The 25481-nt window shown below is 37.1% G+C and overlaps 1 protein-coding gene across 1 annotated transcript in view; it reads right to left on the bottom strand.

Annotated features, from left to right (window-relative positions):
* Window positions 1–25481, bottom strand: part of CDKAL1 (CDK5 regulatory subunit associated protein 1 like 1) — a 2417072-nt gene that overhangs the window by 571794 nt on the left and 1819797 nt on the right. Inside the window, exon 11 of the mRNA XM_053714792.1 lies at window positions 22107–22252. Within this exon, the coding sequence (XP_053570767.1) occupies window positions 22107–22252 (146 nt within the window). The remainder of the gene's footprint in view (window positions 1–22106; window positions 22253–25481) is intronic.

The following is a 25481-nucleotide window of genomic DNA, read 5'->3' as shown; positions in this document are numbered from 1 at the left end:
TTAATTTTGTTTGAATGTTCACTTTTTGTGAGAAAATGTTTCAGATTGTAAGGAAAATTGTTTAGAATTTAAAGTTAGGAAAATACAGTTTAACTTGGGGAATATGCTAAGCCATTAGCAGTTTAAAGCATATTTCATTTTTTTCCCTTCTTTCTTCTTCCATTTCTTTGTTTGTGAGCAGATGGTTCAGATTTTTAATTAAGTTTTTATGGAATACAAAACAAGGTGCAACCTTTGTTTGGGTAGCAAAGTTAAAAATTTGCATTTTCCTGTGTTTGGAGCAGATCCTGGAACCAAAACTACAGTTGAAATTGGCATTTCAAAAAGTTCTATAGAAACTTCCTGTACTTACCTGAAACCAAATAAAAGTTCAATTTGCTTAAACTTACCAAACTGATTTATTGGGTTTTAAGCCTTAATACATTTATTTGCCTTAAAATGTACATTAAGATTAATCTGATTCCCCCTTCTTCTAAACAATCAAAATTTAAAATATTATAGTTTTTCCTCAATTTAACACTGTATGTTTCCATTGCTTTAGCTAATTGTTTTGGGAAAATATCAGTAAAAAGGCTTCCTTGCTTTACTTTGTTCGCTTATTTATTTTCCCCCCTTTTATCTCCTTCAATTATTTAGGTTAGTATTATTGATGGTTTAAACACCTTTTAAAAAAGAACAATATTTTATTTTTTTCTCTTTTCGGGTGTTACCTGTGATTTGCTAAAAATACCTGTGAAAAACTTTATTTCACAAGAGGTTTGTGACTACTTTAAAAAGAATATCCATAAATATAATGGTCCATTCCTCATCCAAGAAGCTATGAGCCCCAACTGTGAACGTGTTTTAGAGATACTAACACAGGTAGTAACTCTTAAACATTATTGGAGACTTGACAGCGCAAAATAAAGATCTTAAATTAAAAATAGAAAAAACACAGTCTGACAGAGATTGTATTAAGCTTTCTGCTTTAACTAACACCATACAGATCGGTAAATTACAACGTCAATTAAAATTAACAGAACACAGCAGAAACAAATACTCAAATAAAATACTGAGTTACAGATGAAAATAAAACAAGAAGAAAAAATAATTAGTGATATTTCTGGGAACAATGCAGATAGTGATCACTTATTCTCATAAAGGAGACAGCCAAAACAAGTGACAAAACAAGATAATATGCCACTGGGTCCCACTAAAAACCCAAGTTCTGTTCCAATTGCCCCTGTCATAATATCTGAGAATTTTAACACCCTGAAAGTTCCTACAGGATTTTGAAATCAGACTAGGCCAATGACTGTAGCAGATAAATAATTTTTTCAGAAATAGTGGGGCACAATCCCCACAAACAGCTTTAATAACTATTCACATTGGTTTCACAAGGGGTCTGAAAAAGCCATTAAAGTAGGTATAAGCATGCAGAAATGGAAAGAATTGCTTCAAGATGCCATGGGCCCCTATGCAAACAGGTTATTAGGATTCAACTCAAGCATATCTGATCAGGTTGGGAGAATAGTTAAAAGCTTTTTCAATTTTACTAGAAAAAGAGATCAGTGAAATTACCATGAGAACTCTAGAGGGGCCATTTGAAGTAGCAAAAAGAGTTTTATTCTGGTGTGTGCTGCGCCAGCCACAGACCCAAATGGTCTGGGGGTCACCAGCTCACATACAGAGGGTACTTGAAGCTCTCCCTAGAAAATGTCAGGAGTTTGTAAAGCTGTATGATCCAAACTCCACAAACTTAGATATGGTGCTCACTAGAGCTGAGAAGTGGTGGAATTATCACCCAAACACCATTAAGGCAATGGAATTATCAAAGGTCTTGCGGACCTGATCAGACAGTGCGGATCAGGTCCGCAAGACCTTGCTGAATGCGGAGAGCAATACGCTCTCCGTATTCAGCATTGCACCAGCAGCTCACAAGAGCTGCTGGTGCAACGCCGCCCCCTGCTGACCCAAATCGGCCGCCAGCAGGGAGGTATCAATCAACCTGACCGTACTCTATGATTTGTGACGATTACTGTCCACCTCATCAGAGCAGGTGGACAGGGTTATGGTCTTTAGACCGCTGCTTCATAACTGCTGTTTCTGGCGAGTCTGAAGACTCGCCAGAAACACGGCCCTTCAAGCTCCATTTGGAGCTTGATAAATGGGCCTCAATTTCTGCAGTGAAGCAGTCAATGGAGAACAATCTAAATATTCACAGACAGGAATCAGAGAGGGGTAACAGAAGGAATGTTTGGGGATATCAGAATAGTAGAGGATCAAATACAGGAAACTGGAGAGACAGGAATTTAAATGCCGATATTAACAGAGGAGAAAATAAGTATAAAAATTGGAAGCTGAGGCCAAATGAGATAAGCAATAAGGCCAACTTAAGTTATTGGGAACACAAACAACAAAACAGGAGAATGAGAAATGAAATTGGGTTTCTAAAGAAACAGCTGACAGAGCTGGAGTGCTCAAATTAAATAATTTTTTATTATAAGCATATTTGTTTGCATAGTCTTGAAAAAGGCCTGGAAAAGGCCAAAACGCGTTGACATACTGGTGAGCTTATTTCTAATTATTATCTACAGTGTACAAACGTTATTGCACTATTGTTTTTTTCTTGTTTAATTACAGGTTCAGCATATTCCTTGTTTTTGTATTTTTTTCATTTTTGTATTTTTATATTTTTATTTTGCTTTTTCTATATATATATATATATATATATATATATATATATATATATTCACAATTTTGCTTTTGATCACCACTGCATTGATAGGATCACTTTTTGTTATCAGCCTTTTGCATCAACTGTTTTGGTTATACATTTGGATTTCTGCACTATTTGCACTTTTTTGCATTTTTTATGGTGTAATCCTTACCACATACATCTACCATTTCTCCACAACACAATGGAGGTGGACTGATTATTATTTAGCAGCGATTTGGATATTTGTCATTGGACTTATTGGACTTTATTTAATTAAGACACTCTCCTATTTCTCTAGTATAATCTAGTCATTTTTTCATTTTTTGATTGTCAAATATATCACAAGATTGGTTATTAATTATTATTAATTAATTATTTAATCTTTGTTCTGGTTTACTTTTTGCTGTGTATACAATCTTGTACACCATCTCCTTGGTATAGCACATGTATTATATAATTTTAGACTGAACATAGATCCATGTAGTTTTTAGCCATCGTTATTTGTATTTTAGATATTTTGTACATCTGATTGTCATATTAAATTGTACTGTTTTTAGTCCATTTAGCCTTTTTAGCTTTTAGCGCTCACTCTCCCACCCGCATCTCTTTGTTTGCAGTGCATTTGTATTATGTAATGTGTACTTTAGTTTTAAGTTCAATTAATATTTTTAAGTGTTTTCATTATTAAGTTTTAAATGCCAATATTTACAATGCATAGTTAATTGATGCATTTTCTTTCTAAAACAAAAAAAAATAACAAATACCTGCATTGTGATTAGTTTTGGGAGGCCACATGCAATAAATCTCCATGTAAACTGTCTAAAGTCTTATTTTGCAAGAAGAAAACCAATGAAGATAGAAGGCTTCTCACCTTTCCTTCCAGCTTTTCCCAATAACACATATTACAGAGTGTTGTTTTTCAGGTATCATCAGGACTGATCTAACCAAGAATCTGTGATGGTGGCGTTGGACAAATCAAATAAGTATAAAATGTATCACAATGAAGATGTAAAATGCGGCATTAGGGCAAAATAATATATGGCATTAAGGGGTAAATAATCATATAGGGCAAACAATATAAGTTTAAGTAAGGGGGCGAGTGGGAAGATGCAATGATAGAGGCACATCCCAACTTGAAGTTAATAACTGTGAATTGGGGGTTCTACTGCAAATGGAGTGCTGTAGTGTGAAGTAAATATATGCCTGGTTTTAATCTCTTTTTATTCCTTTGATGGTCTTGGAAAAAACAAAGTGGTTCAAAGAGAGAGACGATTGGTAAAGCAAAAGCAAGGACCAGATGTCAAAAGCAAGGACCAGATGCCAAAAGATGACAACAAAGAACTTCAGTGAACCATTATAACTTTTGTTTTACAGGCACAATTCACACTTTATTAATAAAGATTTTACTACACACATACCCATCTAGTGTACCCACACTCACGCACTCATACATGAACTTTTAATTTTTCCCAATTTTAAGACCATTGTATAAAATGTTGCTAATGGGGTTTAGCATAGAATTTGTGTCTATGTATAATATTGAGTGCATTTTTTTAATGAATTGTAATAAAGTTAGACTAGGAATTGACAGTCCTAGGAAAGTACAGAAGAGCTAGTATCGCTGAGAGAATGATTCCGAAGGGGTGGTGGGAGAATATTCCCTGTAAGGTTTTTGCTCCCACTGTGTTCTTCTGTACTTGTGTGTATAACTAGAAAACGGGGCAACATAGGAGAAGAAAAAGTGAGGGAATGTGGTGACATAGCTTACTGACCTAGCTGATATTAAAATCCCTTCCCTGCAGTTACACCTTTCTCTCTGAACTAAAGACACTCCCAATGGCCTTTAACTGACATTTGATAAACCACTCCCTATTGAATTGGGGTATAAAAAGCTGGAACACCAAAACTTCTCTCTCCTTATCCTGTTCCTGAAAGGATGACTGATTTTGGACACATTGGTGAATTTGGCTGAGTATATTCCTAGGATTATTTTTAGCAGTGTTGCACAAATTGGGGTTGTAGTAGAGTTGCCCATTATTCATTATTTGGACTGTTTTGCTGTAAAATAGATGTGTATATATACCTGTAAATATTTCTCTTATTATTAACATATATTGATTCCAAATAAACTGTTTGGAAACAATGGAGACCTTTTAATTAATAACCACAACTCACCATATCCGCAAAGAAATAAATTTATCAGGTAAGCATAAATTTAGTTTTCTTTCCTAAGATATGGTGAGTCCACAACATCATCATTTACTTTTGGGCACCAATACCCAAGCTAGAGGACACAAATGACTAGGGAGGGATAAGATAGGCAGACCTAAACGGAAGGCACCACTGCTTGAAAAACCTTTATCCCAAAAGAAGCCTCAGCCGAGGCAAAAGTATCAAATTTGTAAAATTTTAAAAAAGGATGCAAAGAAGACCAAGTTGCAGCCTTGCAAATCTGTTCAACAGAAGCTTAATTTTTGAAGGCCCAAAAAGAGGAGACAGCTCTTTTGGAATGAGCCGTAATTATCTCAGGAGGCTGTTGACCAGCAGTCTCATAAGCAATACAAATTATACTTCTCAAACAAAGAGAGAAAGAGAAGTAGCAGTAGCTTTCTAACCTTTACGTTTTCCAGAGAAAACAAACAAATAGGGCAGAAGACTGACGAAAATCCTTAGTCGCCTGTAGATAAAATTTTAAAGCACGCACAACATCTAAGTTGTGCAACAAACTTTCCTTATGAGAAGAAGGATTAGGACATACTTTCCTGATAAGTATTTCTATCTGAAACCACTTTAGGAAGAAAACCCAACAACGGCCTTATCAGCATGAAATATAAGTTAAGGCAAATCACACTGCAAGCAGAAGAAATAGCCAAAGAAACCAACACCTTCCAAGATAAAAATGTAATATCTATGGAATGCAAAAGTTTAAACGGAGCCTGCTTTAAAACTTTAAGAATAAGGTTTAGGCTCCAAGGAGGATCAACAGACTTAAACACAGGCCTGAGTCTGACCAAGGCCTGGCAAAAAGATAGCACATCTGGCATGTCCGCTAGATGCTTGTGTAGCAAAATAGACAATGCAGAAATCTGACCCTTCAGAGAACTGACAGACAAATCCTTCTCCGAACCTTCATGGAGAAAAGACAAAATCCTAGGAATCCTGACCCTACTCCAAGAGTAGCCCTTGGATTTACACCAATAAAGATATTTACGCCATATCTTATGGAAAAGCTTTCTAATAACAGGCTTGCGAGTTTGAATCATGGTCTCAATGACCAACTCAGAAAAACCATGCTTAAACAGAACTAAAACGTTCAATCTCCAAGCAGTCAGCTACAGAGAAACGAGATTTGGATGAAGGAATGGACCCTGAATTAGAAGATCCTTCCTCAGAGGTAACCTCCAGGGTGGAAGAGTTGACAGTTCCACTAGGTCTGCATACCAGATCCTGCGAGACCATGCGGGAGCGATTAGAATTACTGATGCTCTCTGCTGTTTGCTCTCCTTCCACGAGTCATTGCTCGTATCAAACGGAGGAAATAGGTATGCTAGACTGAAATCCCAAGGAACCTGTCAAAGCATCTGTCAGAGAGGCCTGTGGATCACTTGACCTTGAACCGTACCTTGGAAGCTTTGCGTTTTGCCGAGACTCCATCAGATCCAGCTCCGGTACCCCCCATTTGAGGGTTAAGCTGGAGAACACCTCTGGATGGAGTCCCACTCCCTGGAATGAAAGGTCTGTCTGCTCAGGAAATCCACTTCACAGCTGTCCACTCCTGGACTGTGGATGGCAGATAGACAGCAATTGTGAGCTTCCGCCCACTGAATAATCCGAGCCACCTCCTTCATGGCTAAGGAACCCCGAGTTCCTCCCTGGTGGCTCATGTACGCCACTGAGGTTAAGTTGTCTGATTAGAACCTGATAAACAGGGCTAAAAACAACTGAGCCCAAGCCATCAGATCATTGAAAATTGCTCTCAACTCCAAGATGTTTATGGGGAGAGCAGACTCCTTCCGAGTCCAAAGTCCCTGAGCCTTTAACAAGTCCCAGACTGCTCCCCAGCCCAGCAGGCTGGCGTCCATGGTCACAATCACCCAGAAAGGTCTCTGAAAGCATGTGCCCTGAGACAGATGTTCCTGAGAAAGCCATCACGGGACAGAGTCTCTTGACGACTGAACCAGATCTATCCTCCGAGACAGATCCGCATGATCCCTGTTCCATTGACTGAGCATGCATAACTGCAGAGCTCCCAAATGGAATTGAGCAAAGGGAATGATGCCCATTGAAGCAACCATCAGACCAATTACCTCCATACACTGAGCCACTGATGGCCAAATAGTAGACTGTAGGGAGAGGCAAGCTGAAAGAAGTTTGGCTCTTCTGACCTCTGTCAGAAATATTTTCATCAACAGGGAATCTATGATGGTCCCTAAGAAAACTACCCTTGTAGCTGGAACAAGGGAACTCTTTCACAGATTCACTCTCCATCCATGGGAACGTAGAAAAGACAACAAGATCTCTGTGTGATATTCTGCTTGCTGAAAAGATGGCGTCTGAACCAATATGTCATCCAGTTATGGTGCCACTGCAATTCCCCGAGACCGGATCACTGCCAAGAGAGCCCCCAGAACTTTTGAGAATATTCTGGGAGCTGTGGCAAGGCCAAACGGAAGAGCGACAAACTGAAAGTGTTTGTCCAGAAAGGCAAATCTCAGATATTTGTGATGATCCCTGTGAATGGGAACATGAAGGTATGCATCCTTTAGGTCTATGGTTGTCATAAACTGACCCTAATGTACTAAAGAAAGAATGGAGCGGATAGTCTCCATCTTGAAGGACGGTTCTCTGAGAAACTTAGACACCTCTGAAAGTTCCCTCTTTTTTGGGAACCACAAACAGATTGGAATAAAAACCTAGACCCTGTTCCTGTACTGGAACTGGAAATATCACTCCCAGGGAGGAAGATCCTGTACACATTTCAAGAACGCCTCTCTTTTTATCTGGTCTGCAGAAAATCTGGAGAGGTGTAAACTGTCCCAGGGAAGAAAAGTCCTGAATTCCAATTTGTAACCCTGAGATACTATGCCCACAGCCCAGGGATCTGGGACATCTCGTATCCATGCTTGAGAAAACTGAGAAAGTCTGCCCCCCACTTGATCTGCTCCTGGATCGGGGGAAACCCCTTCATACTGATTTAGAGTCAGCTACGGGTTTCTTTGATTGTTTCCCCTTGTTCCAAAACTGACTGGGTTTCCAAGAAGGCTTGGATTGTTCCTGCTTGGAAGAGGAAAGGGAAAACTTTCACCAGAAGTTAAGAAAGGAACGAAAATTACTCTGACGTCCTTTCTGTCTATTCTTCTTGTCTTGTGGAAGAAAAGACCCTTTACCACCCGTGATATCCGAAATAATTTCTGTCAGACCAGGTCCAAACAAGGTCTTACCCTTATAAGGAATCGCCAAAAGCTTGGACCATCCGCTGACCAAGATTTCAGCCATAAGGCTCTGCGTGCTAGTACAGCGAAACCAGATATATTGACTCCCAATTTAATAACCTGCATGGAAGCGTCAGTAATAAAGGAATTGGCTAACTTAAGAGCCCTAATCCTGTCTTGTATCTCCTCCAAGGGAGTCTCTACCTGAAAAGACTCAGACAAGACGTTGGACCAATAGGCTGCCGCACTTGTCACCGTGGCAATACACACTGCAGGTTGCTATTGGAGGCCTTGATGAACATACATCTTCTTCAAATAAGCCTCCAGCTTTGTGTCCATTGGATCCTTAAAGGAGCAGCTATCCTCAATAGGAATAGTAGTTCTCTAGCCAGAGTAGAAATGGCCCCTTCTACCTTGGGCACCGTTTGCCACAACTCCTTAATGGAGTCTGCCACAGGAAATATATTTTTAAAGACAGGAGATGGGGAAAAAAGAATCCCAGGTCTCTCCCATTCCTGTGCATAAAATATCTGTAGCACGGTATGGCACAGGAAACACCTCCACAGAGGAAGGAACATCAAAGTATTTATTAAGTTTACTAGATTTTCTATGGTTGACAGCGACAGGAGTATCGGAGTCGTCCAGGATAGCCAAAACCTCCTTTAATAGGACACGGAGGTGTTCAAGCTTAAATCTGAAGGATACAACTTCAGCATCAGATGAAGGAATTATACTGTCCGAATCTGAGTTTTCACCCTCAGAGGCTATATCATCCTCATCAGATTTATGAGGAAAGGCCACTTGAGTAGCAGCGGTTAGAACAGAAACCTTACTATCTGAACCTCTAACTTTCCTCTTGCGATTTCCCTGAAACATGGGAATGGCAGCTAATGCCACAGATATCGCGGAAGATACCAGGGCAGCAATTCGATTGAGAGGAACCGCAGGACACTGCATGTGACACCATTAAGTCTTGGGACATTTAAGGAGGAGACTGTGGCATTGCCTGAACAGCATCATCCTGAGAGATGGTTGGCTCAGAAACAAATAAATAGTTTATCCTTATGCATTAACCCCTTAATGACCGGACCATTTTTCAATTTTCTTACCCTTAATGACAATGGCTATTTTTACATTTCTGCAGTGTTTGTGTTTAGCTGTAATTTCCCTCTTACTCATTTACTGTACCCACACATATTATATACTGTTTTTCTCGTCATTAAATGGACTTTCTAAAAATACCATTATTTTCATCATGTCTTATAATTTACTAAAAAAAAATAATAATAAAATATGAGGAAAAAATGGAAAAAAACACACTTTTTCTAACTTTGACCCCCAAAATCTGTTACACATCTACAATCACCAAAAAACACCCATGCTAAATAGTTTCTAAATTTTGTCCTGAGTTTAGAAATACCCAATGTTTACATGTTCTTTGCTTTTTTTGCAATTTATGGGGCAATAAATACAAGTAGCACTTCGCTATTTCCAAACCACTTTTTTCCAAAATTAGCGCTAGTTACATTGGAACCCTGATATCTGTCAGGAATACCTGAATATCCCTTGACATGTATATATATATTTTTTAGAAGACAACCCAAAGTATTGATCTAGGCCCATTTTGGTATATTTCATGCCACCATTTCACCGCCAAATGCGATAAAAAAAAAAAAAAGTTCACTTTTTCACAAAATTTGTCACAAACTTTAGGTTTCCCACTGAAATTATTTACAAACAGCTTCTGCAATTATGGCACAAATGGTTGTAAATGCTTCTCTGGGATCCCCTTTTTTCAGAAATAGCAGACTTATATGGCTTTGGGGTTGCTTTTTGGTAATTAGAAGGCCGCTAAATGCCGCTGCGCACCACACGTGTTTTATGCCCAGGAGTGAAGGGGTTAATTAGGGAGCTTGTAGGGTTAATTTTAGCTTTAGTGTAGTGTAGTAGACAACCCCAAGTATTGATCTAGGCCCATTTTGGTATATTTTATGCCACCATTTCACCGCCAAAATGCGAGCAAATAAAAAAAAAAACGTAACATTTTTCACAATTTTAGGTTTCTCACTGAAATTATTTACAAACAGCTTGTGCAATTATGGCAGAAATTTTTGTAAAAGCTTCTCTGGGATCCCCTTTGTTCAGAAATAGCAGACTTATATGGCTTTGGCGTTGCTTTTTGGTAATTAGAAGGCCGCTAAATGCTGCTGCGCACCACACGTTAATTATGCCCAGCAGTGAAGGGGTTAAATTAGGTAGCTTGTAGGGAGCTTGCAGGGTTAATTTTAGAGATCAGCCTCCCACCTGACACATCCCACCCCCTGATCCCTCCCAAACAGCTCTCTTCCCTCCCCCACCCCACAATTGTTCCCGCCATCTTAAGTACTGGCAGAAAGTCTGCCAGTACTAAATAAAAGAGTTTTTTTTTTTTTTTAAATAAAAATAATAAAGTATTTTAGCTGTGATGGACCCCTGCCTTAGCCCCAACCTCCCTGATCCCCCCCTCCAGCTCTCTAACCCTCTCCCCTACCTAATTACCGCCATCTTGGGTACTGGCAGCTGTCTGCCAGTACCCAGTTTGGCCCCAAAAAACCCCCAAAAAGTATTTTTATTTTATTTTTTACTTAAAAAACTATTTCTGTAGTGTAGCAGCCCCCCACAATACCCCCACCCCCTCCCAGATCCTTTTATATTTTTAAAAAAAAAAAATTACCTTTTTTTTCCCGTTTCTGCCCTCATTCATTGGTGTCAGTGTGGCTAATGGGTGCACGTGCACACGCACACGCACGCTCACGTGCACACTCGCGCATCGTGCACGCGCATCGTGCACCCGGCGGACACTGGCACTATCGCTACCGGTGCAGAGAGGGCCACAGAGTGGCTCTCTCTGCATCGGAGGCTCGTAAAATGGTATTGCAGGATGCCTCCATATCGAGGCATCACTGCAATACCCTCAGAGCTGCTGGAAGCATTTGTGATCGCTTCCAGCACTCTGTTTGACAACTGACGTACCAGGTACGTCCATTGTCATTAACTGCTTGTTAATGCATGACGTACCTGGTACGTCAGTTGTGATTAAGGGGTTAAAGTTCTGTCTATACATGAGGAACAAAATTGCAAGGGTGGCACAATTTGGGTCTATTACCAAGGTTGGCACCTGTCCATAGGAGCAGGATCCTGATCCATGATGAAATAAAATTATTTGGCAAAAGGACAACAAATATTCTTAAATAAGGCACTGACCCTTTAAATTTAGAAAAGGTGCAAAAATCTTTGTGCTGAAAGATAAAGAACGCCCACCAAACAAACTTAATCAATACTGTCACTTAAAAGTCTCCCAACTAGTGAGAGTAGACTGGGCAGCAAAAAGTTAACAATCTCTAATAAACCTCTACACCTCAGTCAGTAACTGCGGTGCCTACCTGCCCCTTGGATAACTGACAGTAAAAAACGTGAACCTGGGCATCTCAGAGAGAACAACTTCACAGCTAGCAACGAGTGAAAGCACGCACTTCCAGCCGACAAAAAGTTAAAATGAAAGCAAGTTGTTTCCCATACCTCAGAAACAGCTAAAGACTCACAATCTTGCACCCTGATCACTGTCCCAACACAGATAAAGTGTCAATACATAAAAGTTCAGTTCACATAACCAGTGAAACTACCGTGCAAAATAAAAATTAACCCGAGCCACCAGCAGAGTTAACTCCCCATAAGGGAGATGTACTCGGTCTCTTAGTCACATACATTTTGAAAGTGCCTGCCCACTGCCAAAAATCATCCTAAACCTAGGATTTTTGCCCCACAATGTAATGCAGTACTTAGAATCTTGGGAGGGTCCTTAACCCCTTCAGTGCCAGCCTCCTAGCCCCAGAAGACAAAAAGGCACTTACCTGTCTAGCTCACCGGCAGGAGGACAGCTCACCCTGTATGTAAGGACGCCACTCCTTACAGAGACCTGTGGAGAAAAGAAAGAACAGAGTAAACCTACTCTGGCTTTCAATACAAGGGCAGCAACCTGTTAGTAAAATGCAGTGAAGCCCACCTCACAATTTCCTATCTGCTTGAAAGCCACCACTACCCTACTGAAGAGATTAACGTGGAGCACGGCTAGACCCAGAATTAAAAAGGAAAGATCAGAGTAAACCTACTCTGGCTTTGTAAAGTAATTAAATCTTGCTTGAAGTAAAAGAAATCTAATTTTCCTCAGACAGTAAAACTTTGCTTCCTCCATGCACCAAGGCAAAGAGAATGACTGGGGGTTGTGGGAAGGGGAGTGATACTTAACAGCTTGGCTGTGGTCCTCTTTGCCTCCTCCTGCTGGCCAGGAGTGATATTACCAACAGTAAATGATGACTTTCTGGACTCACCATATCTTAGGAAAGAAATAAGCTGCTGCATACTTTCTTTTGTAAAAAGGTATCAGCCATAAAGTATACAACTTTGAATATACAACTGCCTCATCAGAAGTCACGCACCCCCCCCCAGTAATAACGCATGTCAATTTGACTCACCAGATTAATAATAAAATAGTTATGATACATATTAAAGTTTATTAGTTAAATAAATAAAATAAACCTCCTTTAGTACATTTACGGAACTATTTGGCCTTCTTTTCTTCTGCTATGAACTGTTACAAGATCTCTCCTCCTTCAGAAATTGGAGGCAAACTAACAGCTTTGCTGCCAAGGGGGTTACAGTGTACTTACTGCAAGTAAAAAGCTTGTGTGTGATATACATAGAGGTTTGTGTTATATATGCAGGACTGCTTATGCTTTTAAGTTAAAACATATGTGAGTACAGTTTCTATAATAAAACTTATATGGGTGGACTTTTCGGGGAAGCCTCTCCGGTGGTGGAAGTAATCAGAGGGAAGTGTGATACATTAACCCAGAGCAACATTTCCATAGAAAATATTTCCCCTCCATGCTGATAAAATACCTCATATCGATGAAGTATTCAAAGGTGAGCAAGCTTCTTCTCTGAGCATTGAATAATGATTGTTGACAACATACTACACTAGGACTCCTCTCTTTGGTTCTATCTTTTCTCTCGTTTGAGCGCTGTTCTCTCTCTCTCTCTCTATATATATATATATATATATATATATATATATATATATATATATATATATATATATATATATATATAATTTTCAACAGATCTTTTTGCAATGCAGATATGACAGATAATGCCCATATAAAGAGAAATATTTACTTCACAGAAGATACTAAATCCAACAGATATTTTTCAGAAAATCTTGATAAAAGGTCTGTAAAAAGTAACCAAAAATCGAATAAACTTTAATATTCCTCAAATAAAACTGAAATAGCAAACATGTTGCATAGCTAGCATCTGGAAAGCATTCAAGAGCTACATCCTACTAGATAACATCCATGTTTAAAGACACCAGGGATTCCCAAAGTAAACATTACTGGCTGTTTTTTTTTATGATGAAGCCCCTTGAGGTAAACTAGATTTTGCTTTAAAACACAGAGTGAAATACCAAGAGAAACAGCATAACCTAAGCAAATAACTGTTGTAGCAGTCACCTATTGTAGATCTGCTCAGCTAAATCTCCAATGTCTATGAGCCACACTCAGCTCTCTCCTCAGACACAATGTCCTCCTCAATATCATCAAATAAACAAAATGATTCTCTAGCACTGTGAGATCCCTCACAAGATTCTAGGAGAATTTATTTTTGCTGTATTTCTCCATAAGATCAAGTTAAAAACTATAAGCATGCTAACTTTCATGTAACTACAATAAGAGGAAACAATATACAGTTCTGAAGTAATAGAATATAAAAAAAGACACTAATAAGTTAGGTTAAGTTTTCTGATTCTGTTGTTATATTAATATTTAATATGAGTTCACTGTGGATATCAACCGCAGAATGATGCTATGAAAGTTTTTCATTAATAATAATAATAATAATAATAGTATTGAATTGATAATTATAATATTAATAATACTACAGACTATATAATTTTATATTGTGACTACAAAACTGTATAGATTTTTTAGAAAATATATTGCGTTACAATGTTTACTTGATATGGGCAATTAAACTTGATCAGACAATTTTTTTACTAATAAGCTTACACACTCCTTTGGTGAGGATTGAGAGATGATCGTGGCCACCATTGTGTTACCTAGTAACCATTGTGTCACATGATGAACATATTTGATAACTGTATGCATCTATCATGCCTTCAAAGTTATAATCTGCAACATTAAACTTGAGAAAAACATAATCACCAACATTTGATAACTTCAGTGGTCTAACAGCTATTTTGGATGTGAGCCACGGAAGGTTTATTACCTCCATGGAAAGTCAACTGGTTGAAACTTTAATATATGGGGCAAAAATCTAAGTCAGCAAAATATTTGACTAAAAAATGATGGGCAGATTTGCACCTTCATATTGAGAGCAATCTTTCGGTTCAACCATATTTTAATAACCAGGCTGTGCTGCCTGAAATACTAGAGGGAAACAAATATATGAAGAAAAAATAATATAAAAAATGTTCCATACAAAAAGAAGGGAAAGCATTGAAAGCAAATGCTTTAGACTACTGATAAACATCACATATGATCATCATATGCATTCTAAGCATTTAAGGAAAAAATGAAACCCTTTAAGAACAGTACTTTATATTTAAGCTATTCATGAGATTATTTTTTTGTGTGTGATATAAATACATAACCTCTCTCAAGGGGTTCAGTCTGGGAACTGTTAGAAATAAGCACTCTGAACAACAACAGGTTAGCAGCACATAATAAGTATGCTGTTTTTACAAGCACAATCATAAGTACAGGAAATAAAGCATGGTTCAGTTGTTCTACTCACTTGTCCTATCAGTTGAACTCAGTCGTGTTTTCCTTGACGAGCGTGAAACAGCAGCAGATGTTCACGAGAGAAATACGGAAAGCGTTAACAAGCAAAGCTATAACACTTTTATTAAAGGTACACTGATTCATTGGCAAATCACCCTTCAATTAGAAGAATCTAATTTTTTTCTTCAGTCATTGCCAAAAGCAAATTAAAGAACCAAGTAACAGTGTCTAAATATACTAATTGTAATAACAAAACAAACTGAAACCAATATGAAAAAACAGCCTGAAAGTTGCAGGGAAAATGGAAAGCATTCTTTTAAAATACCGATAATTTTCTAGCAAAAGCTTTATTTAGAAATTCATGCTATTAATTGCTAAATTAGGGCAGTTACATATATATTATTGGGGATTTCCAATAACACTACTTAAAAATACTGTGTTAACATAACAGACTAAAACTCTCTTCTGTAAGTATGATTTTTAAAAACTGTGCTTGGAATTTTTTTAAATTGAATATAAAAGCAAACACAAACTGGATGTATTTGTTAATGTAATTTTTTCCTACTGAATAATCAGTTTAATGCAATCAGTCCTCTGGCTATATAATTTGTCAGTGTCTGTCAGTGCTTTACAACATTAAATCCCAGATAGCAGGTCATTTACACATTTACAGCACATATTTGTTCATAAGCATTAGAAGATAGTTTGGCAGTCTATGAAGATAAGCATATAAATAAATAGAGGAAGAGAGTGAGCTAAAAAGCAAATAGATTATGTGCAGTCTTATATGGAGGGTATAATTTGAATAATGACAGCTGGGAGAAGGAATAATTCAGGAGAGGTGAAACCTCAAATGAGTTATGGGACCCCACCCTGTCCTGTATAAGCGATGATATGTCAGCATAAAAAATGATGCCCGTGCCTGACCATTAGATATATTAAACATGACACACGGTTCAAGCAATACAATAAGCTGCAGACAGTTTAGAGAAAAGCAAGATACAGCTTTACAAACTTGATATTGCTTTTAAACATATATATTTTTACACTGTTAATCTTATCACAAATATTTTAAATTATATATGAAGAATCAGTACAACAGTTATGCACTAAAGAGAAAGGATAGTATCTGTTTAAGGCAGAGAAAGGATAGTATCTGTTTAAGGCAGAGAAAGGATAGTATCTGCTTAAGGCAGAGAAAGGATAGTATCTGCTTAAGGCAGAGAAAGGATAGTATCTGCTTAAGGCAGAGAAAGGATAGTATCTGCTTAAGGCAGAGAAAGGATAGTATCTGTTTAAGGCAGAGAAAGGATAGTATCTGCTTAAGGCAGAGAAAGGATAGTATCTGTTTAAGGCAGAGAAAGGATAGTATCTGTTTAAGGCAGAGAAAGGATAGTATCTGTTTAAGGCAGAGAAAGGATAGTATCTGCTTAAGGCAGAGAAAGGATAGTATCTGCTTAAGGCAGAGAAAGGATAGTATCTGCTTAAGGCAGAGAAAGGATAGTATCTGCTTAAGGCAGAGAAAGGATAGTATCTGCTTAAGGCAGAGAAAGGATAGTATCTGTTTAAGGCAGAGAAAGGATAGTATCTGCTTAAGGCAGAGAAAGGATAGTATCTGCTTAAGGCAGAGAAAGGATAGTATCTGTTTAAGGCAGAGAAAGGATAGTATCTGTTTAAGGCAGAGAAAGGATAGTATCTGTTTAAGGCAGAGAAAGGATAGTATCTGCTTAAGGCAGAGAAAGGATAGTATCTGTTTAAGGCAGAGAAAGGATAGTATCTGTTTAAGGCAGAGAACGGATAGTATCTGCTTAAGGCAGAGAAAGGATAGTATCTGCTTAAGGCAGAGAAAGGATAGTATCTGCTTAAGGCAGAGAAAGGATAGTATCTGTTTAAGGCAGAGAAAGGATAGTATCTGTTTAAGGCAGAGAAAGGATAGTATCTGCTTAAGGCAGAGAAAGGATAGTATCTGTTTAAGGCAGAGAAAGGATAGTATCTGTTTAAGGGAGAGAAAGGATAGTATCTGCTTAAGGCAGAGAAAGGATAGTATCTGCTTAAGGCAGAGAAAGGATAGTATCTGCTTAAGGCAGAGAAAGGATAGTATCTGCTTAAGGCAGAGAAAGGATAGTATCTGTTTAAGGCAGAGAAAGGATAGTATCTGTTTAAGGCAGAGAAAGGATAGTATCTGTTTAAGGCAGAGAAAGGATAGTATCTGCTTAAGGCAGAGAAAGGATAGTATCTGCTTAAGGCAGAGAAAGGATAGTATCTGTTTAAGGCAAAGCCGGACAAACTAGGGCCTGTGGCCACATCTGGGTACTAAGGTTTTTTCTGTGCCCCTCTGCACCATTAAGCATAACAAACAGTACTTTATCCATAAAAAACAGCTCAGTATTAGGTAAAGACTAGAGGCAGTTATATTTATAAATTTGACTAGTATGTACAATTTGTTTCTCTTTGACCCACAATTCCTAAAGAGACAAAATATGCAAATGATCTAATCCAGCTATTTGATTTGCAACAGTTGCATGTTATAGAATTAACTTGTTGGTCTTTATATGGAACGTGGGACAAGCATTTTACACAAAACCAGGTGGAGTTTAAAACGACACATAACTAAAAATTCAAATGCACACGAAAACATTTCAATCTTGGATAGATGCTTTATGCAATACACATCCAGGTATAAGTTGTTATGGTTTCAGTGACTAATTTTCTTGTGTATGGAGCGTGCACAAATGCCCAGTGGGTCATAATTCAAACGCCACATCTTCTCAAACAACAAACATTGCATCCATTTCCATTGTCACTGATGAACAAATACATCCCCACGACAACGCTATAACTGACAACTTTTGCCAGGATGATTTTTTCTAGTGCATTGGAAAAATGCTTCTTTGTTAAACTTAAATTAATTCATGTGCGTTTCAGTTCTGAGTTTTACATCTCTTCTATATTTTTTTCATGATTATGTCTAGGGTAAAAATCATTACTGTCTCCATTTTGGGGGAGGTATGCCTATGTCCACCAACAGGGATATTAATATCTCCATGAGCCGGTAACGTTGCTAGTCTTTTAATGGGAATTGCTATTTTGATAGCGCATTCTAGGATGACTGCCGCCGGAAGGGAGGCCATAATAGTGCAGTCCTGCAGCTCGCAGCGAGACCCGCACTACTATGATCTGAAACACCCTAAACGATCAGCGACGTACAGGGTACGACCTGTCATTAAGGAGTTAAATGTTTTAATTGAACATATTTTCATGTACAAACACATATAATTATTGCAGATCTTACATATGCATGAAGCATAATCTTTGAGTTTAATGTACATTAAAAGGGACAGTCAACACCAGAATTTTTGTTGTTTACAAAGATAGATAATCCCTTAATTACCCATTCCCCAGTTTTGCATAACCCACACAGTTATAATACAAGTTTTACCTCTGTAATTACCTTGTATCTAAGCCTCTGCAGACTGCCCCCTTATTTCAGTTCTTTTGAAAAACTTGCAGTTTAGCCATTCAGTGCTCACTTCTCTGTAAATTCATGTGCATGAGCTCAATGTTATCTATATGAAACACATGAACTAACGCCCTATAGTGGTGAAAAGCTGTCAAAATGCATTTAGATAAGAGGCGGCCTTCAAGGTGTAAGAAATTAGCATATTAACCTCCTAGGTTTCGCTTTCAACTAAGAATACCAAGAGAACAAAGAAAAATTGTTGATAAAAATAAATTGGAAAGTTGTTTAAATTGACATGCCCTTTTTAAATCATGAAAGTTTTTTTGGACTTGACTGTCCCTTTAAGTGAACATTTACAGCTAAAAACTACCCCCCCCCCTAAAAATATGAGTTTACTCAACATTTATTTTTTCTTATAGCCAAGTTAAGTTTTCTCTTAAATGCAAAATGTATTGCTTACTGTTTTCACTTAATGTAAATTATAGAAGTAAATTATGCGACTCAGAAATATGGTCAGTTATACTCTCAGGAGAATGCAAATTTTAATTTCTGAATAAATTTCCATTAATTGAAATCCTGTGTTGTTCCCATGTTTTTTGCTTTTAAGTTTAAAAACAAAAAGACCTTTACAGTTTTTTATATTCAGTATTTTTTATATATAAGTCAAACAAGCATATAAGATGCAACAGAATTTTAAAGGTACATTTTTAGGGGAACTGTGAAGTCTTCCAACCTTACATTCTAATTTGTCTTCTTATGTTGTTCAAATTTTTAAACCATATTAATTTATCATTTGTTATTTTCTGTCTCTCCCCTCCCTCTCTCACTAATATATCTGTCCCTTTACTTAAAAAAACATACATCTTCTTTGAATTCCCCATAACACAGGGGTGCCCATACTTTAGAAGAGCTGGTCTCCACTTTATTATTAGGTTTAGTAGTATAATATACAATTTTATGAACAAATATTCTTGTGTTGAATGACTTTTTTTTAATCAAGCCATTGTAGTAGAACAAATTGTACTTGAGCAATGCACCATTTGACATTTCTTTTAACTAGAGCACATAATATCACATGCGGCAGAGAGGGAAAGGGAAATCACACAACAGTCTTTTATACAAAATCTTTAGTCATCTACACATTAAACATGTCTTTAGCTTGCTGAAGCTTGATCTTTATATATATATATATATATATATATATATATATATATATAAAATGGGCAATATGGGCAAAAATGAAAATCGCGATTTTGGGCCTAAAAAAAAATTTGCAATCGCGATGTTCTTGTAAATGACTATAACACCTTAATTTTTCAATATTTTTTTTATTGAGCACTACAGAATCTTAATGTACATGTTTCTCAATATCCAATACACTCTGGGGGCATAAAAATACAAACCACAAAATAGTTAAATAAAATTAGCCTGTGTTGTGGTTACATAGTAGACACTAGCCAGTTCTTAGGTCTTCTGACACAACATTGCCATGTTTTCTTGGGCAGTCAGTTTAGCTGTGGTACGATTAACATATGAAGCAGTGTAAGCATGAAGAAACCTGAAAAGTGCTGACTTTACAGCAGTATGATTTGTGTATAAGTACAGTAAAGGTAGTACAATGCACAAACTGCTGCATTTGTTATTCATGCTATGCGTCACAGAAGTTAATAAAAAAAAAAAGGCACATTAAAGTTTTTGTACACTACTCACTTTATTGCTTACAATTTTGAGTGCATGTTCCACCGCCACACCACTCCCAGATGAAGGCCTGTTGTTCCCACACACTCTGCAATCTTTGCAATAATGGCCGTTTAATGGGCATTCTCATGTCCGCCCACTTGTCCACCCCCCATCCTTCCTCTCCGCCTCCGTTTTCATGACGAACAGAGAATTTTTTTTAATCGTGCAGCCCTAATATATATATATATATATATATATATATATATATATATATATATATATAGATCAAGCTTCGGCAAGCTAAAGACATGTTTCTACACAGTGACTGATCAGTTTTGTAGCATATTTATATCTGTTCCTAATTGGACACACCATATCACAGATAAGAGGCATATCAAAGTTTATGACCCTTTGTATGCAGATATTTTGCAATGTAGTACTTAAAGGGACAATAAACACTTTGGCATTTGTATATACAATGTATAAATATTCACAATGAAACAACTTTGCAATATACTTTCATTATTTATTTCATATTTAGCTCTGAATAGTTCACAATACCCAAATATTAAAACACTTTAAAGCAATGCTGCATAGCTGTAAAAAAACTGACTAGAAATGGCCTCAGCAATGTTGGTGCTGATTGGCTATTTATTTTTTAAACTTGCAGCTGTGGACAGGAGTTAAAGTGTAACTGTTGACCGAGCATTACTATTGTGAGCTAAATACATTTTGAGGTAAAATATCTTCCCTTTTTACACAGAGATTCTCAGGTGATAATTTCATGTCAGCATTTTACAGTTATGCTGCATCACTTTCAAGTCATTTAGCATATTAGTATTATGTCCCTTCTGCACCCTCTACTACATATATGTCCCTAATTGGCTTTATCAGATAGCAAATGCAAAACAATGCACTTGATACTAACACTATACAACAGGGCTAGCCATGTTTCCTTTAAACCAAAGCCCAGATTGGACTAAAGCCCAAATTGGCTACTCCAAATAAGGCAAATGGTAGGAGGAGTTTGGCTATTGAAAAATAATTGCAGTAAAAAGGATGCAAATGTGTATTAAAAACACTTGTCTAATATCTGATTCTATAGAAACACAGCAGAAATGTCTGTCATTTCAAGGTGTTTATGGTCTCTTTAATTGTTACAATTTTCATAAGTCTACATAAGTAGTGAACAAAGAGATCTGCACCACATACTTTGGACATGTAAGATGAAGTAAAAAATACATGCATACAAATGATATAGAACAAATATATTAATGACATGTTTATATTTATTCTGGAAAAAAAGTATTGTTAAATTAATTTTGCAACATTATTTGTAGCTTTGTTATACAATACAAAACACTGCTGCCAAAAACACGTGCTGAGCTCTTATAAACCTATTTAGTTTTACTCTTTAAATAAAGATACCAAGAGAACAAAGCAAATTTGAAATCAGAAGTAAATTGGACAGTTTTTTTTTTTTAAATTACATGCTCTAAATTATGAAAAAAAAAAATACTTTTGACTTTACTGCCTTTAAAGCTGACCTGTGAACTGTTTAAATTTCTCAACATCTCCAGCAAAAATAAATAAATAAAATATGATTCTTTAAACTAATAATAATTTAAACATTGTAAAAACTATCTAGTAATCACTTATTTAGTCAAACAATTTATCTATGGAATGAAAACACTAAACAAGAGTATTTGCTTGATGTTACCTTCATCAAAACACACCTGCACATACCTGTATTCAAACAATATCAATTTATATTATTTAAAAGAAAGAGATATTTTTATCAGTAAAAAGTATGCCTTCCAGGGATGAAAGTCAGTCTGAAGAATGCTCAAACATCACCAATTCTTTGTTCATAGAAATTTAAGAACCTTGAAGATTTATTTTCCCTTTTTTTCTGCATAGTACTAGGAAAGAAGTTACATTAAAGATGTTGTGGAAGAAAGCACGGCTAATCTCTAAAGTTGCACAAGTAAACATACCTTTCTTTTAAAAAGTCTACCACTCGTTTGAAGTCTGCTATGCAGTATTCTCTCTTCATGTCCATAAGCACGCTGTCTGATGCAGACTGCACAGGGATGTGAAGGAAAGCATACACACGTGGATGGTTTAGAATCTTCGCCATTTCCTAAAAGAGGGAAAATGCTTAATGTTTTTTTTATGTACATTTTATTTTATTTTTATTTGAAGTTTAAGTCATGGCATAAAATACAATTGAATAATCTTTGATTACAATGCAAAATCAAAGGCTTAGGTACAAACATCCAGTACAATAAACAACATATAAGTAACATGCCAACCAAAATGTAGACCTTCTAAATTACTCAAAAGGCCTCTCTTGGATCTTCTAAACCTAGGTGGGAATGATAATAAAAGAAGGTACTCAGGTATGAAGAAGCCGCTCTTGGACTTCATATACTCAACCTCATTTTTTTAAATAAGTCATTTAAAGGTTAGGAAATAAGAAAATTGAAACAGTGGGCAAAAGGCTTAAATAAAAGGGAAGTACTTGCTAATAAAATTGGCTTATCCTTATTGGGAATTTAACAACGCCATGAAATAAGTATGTGCTTGATATTTAGATATTAAACAGAGACAACATAAGAGGATGAGTTCCCATATCTAGTTCACAACAAGGGCTAAGGATCCTGAAAAATGAAGGACAAAGGAAAGATTTTGTGGGCACTAAATTAAACTATGAAGGATCTAAACCAATAATAAGAAATATTAGGTGGGAATCTGCCCACAACCATGCTATCCCCATTCTTCTGTTTTCCTTAAGAGAAAAGTAGACTAGATAAGCTTAATTGTCTCGGCCGCAAAAAACAAAACCATCTAGTATTATATGGATAGTAAAAGATATTATGCCACTATAGGGGAAACCAGGGAAGTAATATTTTCCTCTGCCTTAAGCGTTACAGTGTGGTACATTCCAGGCTTATATGATGTATTAAATTTAGTAGCAATAGGCTGGGTGGGATTCAAATAACATACCTCCCAACATTTCAAAGTTCAAAAGAGGGACACCCCCCGCGGCAAAAAATTGAAATGTGGTGGGTGGGGCTTACAAAAATCATAAGACCAAAGTAAAATACATAAAATTCTAAATAAAGTCTAACGGCTAGATTTAGAGTTCTGCGGCCAAAGTGGTGTGTTAGCTACGCATGCTTTTTTCCCCCCGCACCTTTTAAATACAACTGGTATTTAGAGTTCACAGAAGGGCTGCGTTAGGCTCCAAAAAAGGGAGCGTAGAGCATATTTACCGCCACTGCAACTCTAAATACCAGCGTTGCTTACGGACGCGGCCAGCTTCAAAAACGTGCTCGTGCACGATTCCCCCATAGAAAACAATGGGGCTGTTTGAGCTGAAAAAAAAACCTAACACCTGCAAAAAAGCAGCGTTAAGCTCCTAACGCAGCCCCATTGTTTCCTATGGGGAAACACTTCCTATGTCTGCACCTAACACCCTAACATGTACCCCGAGTCTAAACACCCCTAACCTTACACTCATTAACCCCTAATCTGCCGCCCCCGCTATCGCTGACCCCTGCATATTATTATTAAGCCCTAATCTGCCGCTCCGTACACCGCCGCAACCTACATTATACCTATGTACCCCTAATCTGCTGCCCCTAACACCGCCGACCCCTATATTATATTTATTAACCCCTAATCTGCCGCCCCCACCTACCTACAATAATTAACCCTTAATCTGCTGACCGGATCTCACCGCTACTCTAATAAATGTATTAACCCCTAAATCTAAGTCTAACCCTAACACTAACACCCCCCTAAGTTAAATATAATTTAAATCTAACTAAATAAATTAACTCTTATTAAATTAATTATTCCTATTTAAAGCCAAATACTTACCTGTAAAATAAACCCTAATATAGCTACACTATAAATTATAATTATATTGTAGCTATTTTAGGATTAATATTTATTTTACAGGCAACTTTGTATTTATTTTAACCAGGTACAATAGCTATTAAATAGTTAATAACTATTTAATAGTTACCTAGTTAAAATAATTACAAAATTACCTGTAAAATAAATACTAACCTAAGTTACAATTAAACCTAACACTGCACTATCAATAAATAAATTAAATACCTACAATTATCTACAATTAAACCTAACACTACACTATCAATAAATTAATTAAATACAATACCTACAAATAAATACAATGAAATAAACTAACTAAAGTACAAAAAATAAAAAAGAACTAAGTTACAAAAAATAAAAAAATATTTACAAACATTAGAAAAATATTACAACAATGTTAAACTAATTACACCTACTCTAAGCCCCCTAATAAAATAAGAAAGACCCCCAAAATAAAAAAATGCCCTACCCTATTCTAAAATTAAAATAGAAAAGCTCTTTTACCTTACCAGCCCTGAAAAGGGCCCTTTGCGGGGCATGCCCCAAAGAATTCAGCTCTTTTGCCTGTAAAAAAAAAACATACAATACCCCCCCCCAACATTACAACCCACCACCCACATACCCCTAATCTAACCCAAACCCCCCTTAAATAAACCTAACACTAAGCCCCTGAAGATCTTCCTACCTTATCTTCACCACGCCGGGTTCACCGATCGATCCAGAAGAGCCTCCGATGTCTTGATCCAAGCCCAAGCGGGGGGCTGAAGATGTCCATGATACGGCTGAAGTCTTCATCCAAGCGGGAGCTGAAGAGGTCCATGATCCGACTGAAGTCTTCTATCAAGCGGCATCTTCAATCTTCTTTCTTCCGGATCCATGTAGTTCATCCTGCCGACGCAGAACATCCATCTTCACCGACGACTTCCCGACGAATGACGGTTCCTTTAAGGGACGTCATCCAAGATGGGGTCCCTCGAATTCCGATTGGCTGATAGGATTCTATCAGCCAATCAGAATTAAGGTAGGAAAATTCTGATAGGCTGATGGAATCAGCCAATCAGAATCAAGTTCAATCCGATTGGCTGATCCGATCAGCCAATCAGATTGAGCTCGCATTCTATTGGCTGTTCCGATCAGCCAATAGAATGCGAGCTCAATCTGATTGGCTGATCGGATCAGCCAATCGGATTGAACTTGATTCTGATTGGCTGATTCCATCAGCCAATCAGAATTTTCCTACCTTAGGGTAGGGCATTTTTTTTATTTTGGGGGTCTTTCTTATTTTATTAGGGGGCTTAGAGTAGGTGTAATTATTTTAAAATTGTTGTAATATTTTTCTAATGTTTGTAAATATTTTTTTATTTTTTGTACTTTAGTTTATTTCATTGTATTTATTTGTAGGTATTGTATTTAATTAATTTATTGATAGTGTAGTGTTAGGTTTAATTGTAGATAATTGTAGGTAT

This window comes from Bombina bombina, chromosome 5 (genome assembly GCF_027579735.1).
Source record: "Bombina bombina isolate aBomBom1 chromosome 5, aBomBom1.pri, whole genome shotgun sequence".
NCBI classification, from domain to species: Eukaryota; Metazoa; Chordata; class Amphibia; order Anura; family Bombinatoridae; genus Bombina; species Bombina bombina.
This window is presented reverse-complemented; position numbering and strand designations above follow the sequence as displayed.